Below are 8,598 nucleotides of genomic sequence, written 5' to 3' on the forward strand. Positions count from 1 at the left end.
TTTAAGCAACAAAAAATCTGAGGAGCCACTTGGGAGCCGAAAGAGCCGGTTCTTTTTAGTGAGCCGAGCCAAAGGAGCCGGTTCTCTAGAAAGAGCCGGAATTCCCATCACTAGTGTGTGTGTGTGTTCAAACCAAATAAGTTAATTTAACTAAAAAAATGTTGAACATTTTTTACCTTATGTGTGTTGTGGGTGTGTGTTGATGTTTGTGTGTGTGGATGTCAGAGATTGAGGAAGTGTATGAGAAGTTATCAATAACAACAATTTGAAAATGAAAAAGAAAAAAAAAATGAATTAACAATTAAAAAGTAATCAATAGAGAGTTGTGTTTCTCAGGTTCCAATGTGTCCATGAAGTTTACTTTATGGACACATTGGAACCTGAGAAATATGTGTTGTTACGGTACAATATATATTATTCAGCATTCAAATAATACCATTACCAAGAACTAATGAGTGTATGTCTTGGTTCATGTCCTGATACTTAAAGTACTCTTTTGTTCAATCATTAAATCATAGTAATGATGCTGTATCTTAGTGTAACTGAGATAAATTTGGTAATTATAATTCTGCTATAACTCTTTAATGACCTGCTCACAGTTATTGACATTCGCCTGAAACATCCATTGTGCCTGTTGTTGTATATGTATGTACACATGAGGCCAACTGTAAGTCATACCCTCTGAAACTTTTATTCTCCTTGTCGTGTATCTTAGCAGTCTTGCTAATTGGTTCTTGAATTCGTTGGGCTAATTAATGATATGCAGATGAGGCTTGATTGGTTCGAGTGTGGCATGGAACTTGCACCATGGAGGGAGATTGGGAGACCCCCCCTCTTTGCTTATCAAGATATGGAGATAATTGCAATTAAAGTAATTTGCATGCGTTAATGAATTTGTCTTATGCTTGTCATGATCACAGACATGCAGTAAATAATTGATTTCCTATCAGCACTGAGCATGTCAAACTGCCTTTGTCACGACTGTGTGAAGTCAACAAACTGAAAGCTGCCTGTATTATTCCATTACTAGAGAAGGAAATCACCTGAAAGTAATAATCATCAGTAGTTAGGAACAGTGTCTGAATGTAATAAATAAGGTAATTTAACTATTTTAAAAGAAACAGATAAAACGTTAAAAGGTTTAGGTACTGTTACACTCAATAACGCCAATAAAGCATATTGAATTGAACTGAGTTGTTGAACAGAGGCTGCTCTTTGAGGCTGATAATGCTAATGATGATATAATCGTTATAATACTGCTGCAGTGGAGCAATTCATGTTTAAAGCCGGACTAATCAGTCATTAACAATGGGTCCAGTAACTATTTGTCATGTGAAAGGGGTCACTTATACTGAGTTATCACTAACTCTGTAGTTCCCCACAGCTTTTTTCAGCTTGTTTTGGTTTTACACGTCTGTACAACAAAGCATTCATGTACAAATTCACGTGCATAAGTTTGCACATGAATTTGGAAATTCATTCTTTTGTCTACTACCCCTAGAGGTGGAAACCCTGAATCACATTTTGAATGAGCCATTTTCATCTATATAGCTGGAGTCCGCCATGTTGAATCACTATATTTCTACATTAGCCCAGAACAGACAAACTAAACACTGGATGTAGACAAGGTCTTTCAAGTTTTGAGGCCACCGTAGTTTCCCCAATACACTTCACAGCCTGTTCTCATTCCCAGGCTGTCAAATAGAGGCGTGAGCGTTGTTCAGTAGTTTGCAATCTGCAACTTGCCACTAAATCCTATGCACTGGTATTTTACCAGCTCAGAAACGTATTTTTTAACGTTAACAGAGTTATCCATGTGTATTTGTTTGTGGGGCTTTCACAGTCTTTTAAATGACCAGTGTGTTAGATTTTGTGGCATCTAATGGTGAAGTTGCAGACTGCGACAATTTTAATAAAGCTCAGTCTTTTAAGTGTGCAGGAGAAACTACGGTGGCCCTGAACCTCTTGAAAAAATATGAAAGGCCCTATTTAGAGCCAGTGTTTGGTTGGTCCATTCTGGGCTACTGTAGAAACATGGCAGTTCAACATGGTGAACCCGTCATTCTGAGGTAACAAAAACACAACAATTCTTATTATTAGGGGATTATACACTGATGAAAACATACTATGAACATTATATGATCCTCCTAAATGTTACACAGTGCACCTTTAATGAGGAAGTTTCAGCTGTGCTACAGGCTCTAATGCACAACGAATGGACAGATCAAACAGCTGTATGAGGCACAGAAGAGAAATATCACCATGCTAACATGCTGACTATGAAGGTGTTGATGTGTTATGTTTGGCATTTGTTTACCATGGTCTTCATCTTAGTTTAGCGTGTTAGCATGCTGACATTTGGTTAACATGCAAATTAGCACTAAACACAAAGTACAGCTGAGGCTGATGGGAATGCCGTCACTTCTAAAAACGCTATCCATCAGTGAATACAGTATATATTTGTGCATATCTTACTCCATTAATTGCAACTCATGTCCTACAGCATGTCCTTTTTGCGTATATATTGAAATGTCTGAATGTGATGAATTTTGGAGACGTGTTTGCAGTTTTGAGGAATTTTCTTTCTTTCTTTGGTGGTCTTTACATATTTACTTTCAGTTTTAGACCATTTTTAATATACTTTTTGTCTGTGCAACCAAGAAGTGCTGTATGACCTGAGTAAGTTCTGTTAGTGATTTCTCTTTCAGTGACATTACTGATACTGTCGATCTTGTTTTTATCTGCTTATGAATCTTTAATTTAGATATAAAAAGATATGGTATGTCATTAGTTCTGCTGGTATTTTATCATAAACCAAAGTATTGCACAGCAGGGCTGTAGCCATGAAGTCTAGAAGACCAATTACAGCTAGTACAAAACTTTTTTTCATGGCAGACATTGTGATGCATTTTAACAAGGAAATTGAATGTAAAAATTGCGAATATAGTTTTTAATTTGTTTAGTTTTATGAAAATCATTACAAATCATGGGCAATGTGTTCCAGTGAGAATACAGTTCTCTACTGGTGGAGTCAGCCATGTTTTTGTTACCTTAGAACAATAAAACAAAACACTGGCTGTAGATAGGGTCTTTTAAAGCAACTATTTCTTTAGTAGAAATAGGTATAGATAAAACCTCTGACAAAAAAACCCTTCAATTATTATTTATTATAATTAAAAGAAAACTGTATAGCTACATACCACTGGTGAGATTTGAGTGAATCGACCCTTTACTTGAGCTGAACACTAAGCTGACTGTGTTGTCATTATTTACTCTACAATCTCCTCATAGTGATCTGAAGCAACAACCGAGACAAAACAAAAGCATTAAAGTTGACACAGAGGAAAATTGGTGTGACTCAGGATTGGAGTCCTGACTGAAAAACCAGAGGAATGCGTTCACCCTTCATCATTATGAAAGAGCACTTTGAAACACTACCATTAAAGAGCCCCATTGTTGCTGTGAATGTGAAGCTAATTGGACTAACCCTGCGAGAGGAGCCGCCGAGTTCTCCGGGCCTGTTAATTTGAAGAGTCACAGCTGGCTACTCATGTACGCCTCGGCCCGTCCTGCGTGCCTCGGCTCAGCCTTTAATTCGGCTCTGCAGAAAGCCACACAAACAATATGGGAAAGGAGTGATCCTAAAATTAGCATGGAAGAGATGATCTTGTAGTTTCCACGCCAAATGTACATATAAAAACGGCTCATTTAAAAAAGGCGCATTTCGTGCCAAAAAGCAATCATGACAAACCAGAGCGGAGACGTTGGAAAGATTAGAGACCAGCAAACATGTTAAAAATGTCAAGTTAAATGTTTTAATTTGAACGGACAGAGAATAGAGGAATATGAAACTTTTTATGGTTGAAAACAATGCTGCATATTCTGACTTTGCTTTTTCCCCTCAGACAGCTACGGAGAGCACAAACTGCTGGCTGCCTGGTGCCCACAGGAAAAAGCTCCCTGCCTTTTAATTAGACCAGCTCACCAGATTAGGCCTCATTAGGCTGCAACACTGGAGCGCAGCTAAAGCCCATGCAGGCCTCCAGCGCATCCCACTTTAATTGCTTCTGTAATGGCCTCGGCTCAGGCCTTTGAAATCCCATTCCTGTGGGTAATCAGCCATGTTTGTCTGAGAACCGCAAGCGTTTCTTACTTCTTACTCAGTCAGAAGAAGCTCGTCGCTACACGCTCAACTGTAGCTTTAGCCAAATCATCCTCGACACAATCACACCCTCATCACATGTGAGCTGAATGGCTAAATTATTATTAGTTCTTCTGAGAGGACTTGTTCTCGTTCCATACAGCAATAAAACTCACATATAAAAAAATGCAACACAGAAAACATGATTCATACACTGTAGCACACAACACAACAGGATATTAGTGCACTTTGAACATATCTTCCTTCGAACGTTCATTAGATATGAACAGATCAGTTTACACTGTAGAAACCGTTACTGCAATAAACATTTAGAATGTACAGTATACGTCACTGGCATCATGATGAAGCGTAAAGATTATTATGGAGGCAGAGCACTGATCTTCTTGGCCCTGTAGTGCTGTAGCTGGGCTCCTACCACAGTCAAGAATCCTTGTGTATCTCTGTCACTGTGTAGAAGTGATTATAAATCCAGAACGGCTTAGTTATTGAAATCACAAGCATTTTGGGGAATATAAAGCAATGAAATACAAAGGAGAAAGAAAGACTTTCATTTCTTCAAACAGATATTTAGAACCAATAACGGCAGACTTAAATCAAAGTGTAAGTGGCATCTCTGCTTTAAAAGACTGTGCTGGTGGATTTTCCTGTAAAAGCGCATTAACTATAAGTTCGGGCCGATTATCTGGCATTTTGAGATTATCGGCCAATGTCTGCATTCACAAGGCCGAAAAATGTCTGCTGACACATCTGCAGGCAGCCTCATCAGTGTGGAGCGGTGTTAGTTTGGAGCTCCGGACTCTCATACATCCAAGCGATTGCCTAAATCTCCAGTCACCATCATTGTTCCATCTAAGACAGCACAGTTTGATAACCAAGTATATTAATGGAATAATAGATTTATACATGACTTTTCTTTGTTTTGATATTGGTATTATATATACAGCCATCGGTCTCCCTTCTCTCTAAATATCAGCATCAGCCAATGAAAACCCATATCGGTTGACCACTACTGAGCAGCTGTGGTGAAGTAGATTTATATATGGATGAAACTAGTGTCTTAAATAACCCTTCACTGCACATGCGAGCCATGTGTACACAACTACACTGTATACTGTGATGGATGTTTACAGGTTGGGTGAAAATGTAACCATTCACCTTCATTTTCTCTTCCAGTTTCAGCTAAGCTGGAGGTTATTGTCTGACTGCTCGTGTTTCCTGCCCTTCTTGAAACTATTTTTAGTGATGTGGCTGTGTTCTGAGATCAGCCAATGAGTACAATGTTACCATAACCGACAGAACCGACAGCCAAACTACAAAAGTTAAATCCCAATTGTAATAAACCATGCTGAAGGGAATGTCATTAGTGTTGCAGGTATCCTCACCACTCTGCACTGTGAGTTTCTCTTTGTTCACAGTACAAATACTGTTTCCATTCACTTCATTGTGCTCTAAGCTCATTATTTACAGTTGTCTTTTCTTCGCCATAATCCCAATCGAGGTCGAGGGACCGCCAACAACTCGACCCTGAAGTTGCTTCATGGTAAAAGCCTGCCTGTAAAGGGAAGGCCACCAGACTTTCCACATTAAAAGTCTAGAGGAAGAGTTGAATTTTATTCATGTGCTTGCTGCGTTTCAGTAGTTGTTCAACATTCCCGCTGCCGACATCAAAAGTTGTTCCATTTGTGTGAACAGCCTCAGAGATGTGTATATCACCTACAATGCATTGCAGTTGTGCATTTGGTGCAATGGTTGATATAACGTAAGCTATTAGTAAGTTATTTTATTTGTTTACCAAGATAATGCACATTAATCACCATTTCAGATTACACATCAATGTCAATGGGTCTGAGTTAATGGGCTCGTCCTTATGAAAACCATGAGGATGAAAAGTGCCCTTCATGTAATATATGCTGTTATGTAATACCAAGAGCTGAGGGTGAGTAAATGTGGGAATGTGGAACTACTAATGAAACGCAGTTGTGGTACTGTAGCTTGTTTGGGGAAACAGGCAGAGTGGATGTTTGCTGTATAAACGTGTATAACGTGTGCTGTAAAAAAATGGACATAATGCTGAATTTATCTAGACAAAATGTAAAGCTGGAGGAAGTCTGGGGAAATTAGAGATAGAGGCCTGTCTCTAATAAAGGCATCATTCTCTGTCACTGTGGTGAATAAAGACCCTGGCCACTATTTGAGAATTTATGGCGTACATAACTTGTAGTTAATGGGCTAAAACAGGAAAAAACACACCAGTATGGTCTTTTATTACTGCAATGTAGCCTGAGATATCAGTTTTGTACAATTGGAGAATTCAAGCTACTTCTGTCTGTGGTAGGAATGCTACCACCAGAGGGCGACTATCACTTCCCCCAACACACTGGTAAAAAACAATCTGGAGACTAACGTGTTTGTTGAATATTTCACAGAGAACCACACAGAAAAATAGTCTAAGTATCAATATAGATGTTTTCTAGTTCAGCTGTCTCTTGGGTGTGGAAGAAAACATCTAGTGGCTGAAATCATGACTCAGGAGATCCATATTTATATTCATGTCAATCCAAAAGATGGTCACATTGCATATGTAGTCTGTGTCACGGTCAGTGTTCCCCCCTTATTCAATGCCCGCTGTCACTGGCGGGCCGGGTAAAGGTAATAGATGATTCCGCTGGAATTACACATATGGGATGATTCCAGGACAGTCTTCCTTTGCCACCGTTAGCCATGCCAGTTCTCATCAGTAATATTGCCAGAGTTTACAACAGACAACAGTCTACTGTATAAATAAATTCCAACCATCCTCAGCATCCAGAGCACTGGACCGGCAGCAGTAATGACTACATCCAGATTGTCCATCAGAATGGAGGGCGCTCAACCAATGGCAGGATTTACAGGAGGAGGAGGAGGGTGAAGAAGAGACAGAGGAGAAAAGGTGGGGGAGAAGGCACACATTTGGTTTTCCATCTTCTACCTCAGCAGACCTGGAAACAGTGGAGAGAAGAGGTTTGAAATGATACTGGTAACACCTTTGCTTTTCACACCATAAGTGCGTTGCCACACCACCTGTCGTTTTCAAACCTTCCTCATTTTGTCTGTTTACTTCCTCAGTTTTGTGTTAAAGAGAACAAAAGCCTTATTTGCTGAGATGTTGCACCAGGTTCAGCAAAGGGTTGGGTGCTGAACTCGGTACTTTTAAGGGTACCGACTGAATTACATCAGTACAACTGAGTACCGATTCACAATAAATAAATCAATGCCACATTTCAGTTCCTGACAGCACATCTGGGTGAGAGAGTAAAGAGAGAAATAGAGAGAGCGAGACTAACGTGAGGTCACCCCTGCAGCAGATAATGGGGCGTTTTCACTCTTGGTTGACGTTAGCTTAGTTTTGGTTTTTAACTTTTCACAGGCTCTCAGCTCTGTGTCTCTGAAACTTTCTCATGGTTCCCAATAAGGGTTATCATTAGGTTAGTATGCTTAAATAATGAATGTAATTATGAATTACATACTATTTACAGGGGAAAATTACTGTATGCAAGTGTTAGCAAGTTCAGATTTTTTCTTTTTTTTACCACAGAGAGAGATTCCCAACCCCTAGTTCAGCATTACATGGCCTCTCACCTTCTGGTCAGACATCATGCTGTTAGGCTGCAGTGGAGTCGTATGTCCACTGAGCAGACCTCCTCCCGGCCGGTCATGTTCGCAGAAGATCGTCCCATTGATGTAGTGAAAGCGGTCTCCAGGGACCAGGCGGTTCCTGCAGGTGGCACAGGTAAAACACTAGGGGAAGAGAGAGAGCGGCATCTTTAACTATGTATCAATTATTTTCAAGCTGAGTTCACTGAGAACAGCATGATGTTGTCATTCTCACCTTAAGGTGGTAAACGTTGCCTTGCGCTCGCATCACCATCTCACTGGCAGGTATAGACTGTCCACATGCACTGCAGGCTCCACTGTGTCCAAACAGCCTGCAAATCAATCACAAGTCTGTCACCATCAACAGCAACACAACATGCACCCACAACCAGGGTTTCATTTCCAAATGTACAACATGATGTCCAATGTTTTTGACAAGGAACTGATCCTTTCTTCATGAGGATTCATTTTGTCTTGGTGTTTCTAGCTTCGTCACCCTCATCAAGTCTCCAAACTCCAAAAGCAACAGTGTACTCAGCTATTTTAGTGAAACTCCGACTGGGTCATATTGAGTATATGGATGGAGCAGATTAGTGGAATGTGTTGCAGGAAGGAAAAGTTGTAATCATTCGGAATCCATTGGAACTGACATGGATTCAAACAGACCATCTGCTGTTCTTTCTATACGACTGTAGTTGTCGTTAGCTATTTAGCTGACTGGGAGCTCGGAGCACCAAGGAGGGATGGTGTTTACAACACTAGCAAAGGAGCTTTGGACCGCTGGGAGGAGGAGGTTTTCAGGC

General features: G+C 40.1%; 1 protein-coding gene across 1 annotated transcript in view; it reads right to left on the minus strand.

The window, feature by feature from the left end:
- Window positions 1-2,042: 2,042 nt before the first annotated feature.
- lmo4a (LIM domain only 4a) overlaps window positions 2,043-8,598 on the minus strand; it is a 20,564-nt gene continuing 14,008 nt past the window's right edge. The window contains exons 3-5 of the mRNA XM_035668078.1: window positions 8,031-8,127; window positions 7,781-7,939; window positions 2,043-7,140 (exon numbers count right to left, since the gene is read on the minus strand). Of these exons, the coding sequence (XP_035523971.1) occupies window positions 7,132-7,140; window positions 7,781-7,939; window positions 8,031-8,127 (265 nt within the window). The 3' untranslated portion in view covers window positions 2,043-7,131. The remainder of the gene's footprint in view (window positions 7,141-7,780; window positions 7,940-8,030; window positions 8,128-8,598) is intronic.

The sequence above is a fragment of the Morone saxatilis genome, unplaced genomic scaffold (genome assembly GCF_004916995.1).
Source record: "Morone saxatilis isolate NCDOM2014 unplaced genomic scaffold, NCSU_SB_2.0 Contig21, whole genome shotgun sequence".
Taxonomy (NCBI): domain Eukaryota; kingdom Metazoa; phylum Chordata; class Actinopteri; family Moronidae; genus Morone; species Morone saxatilis.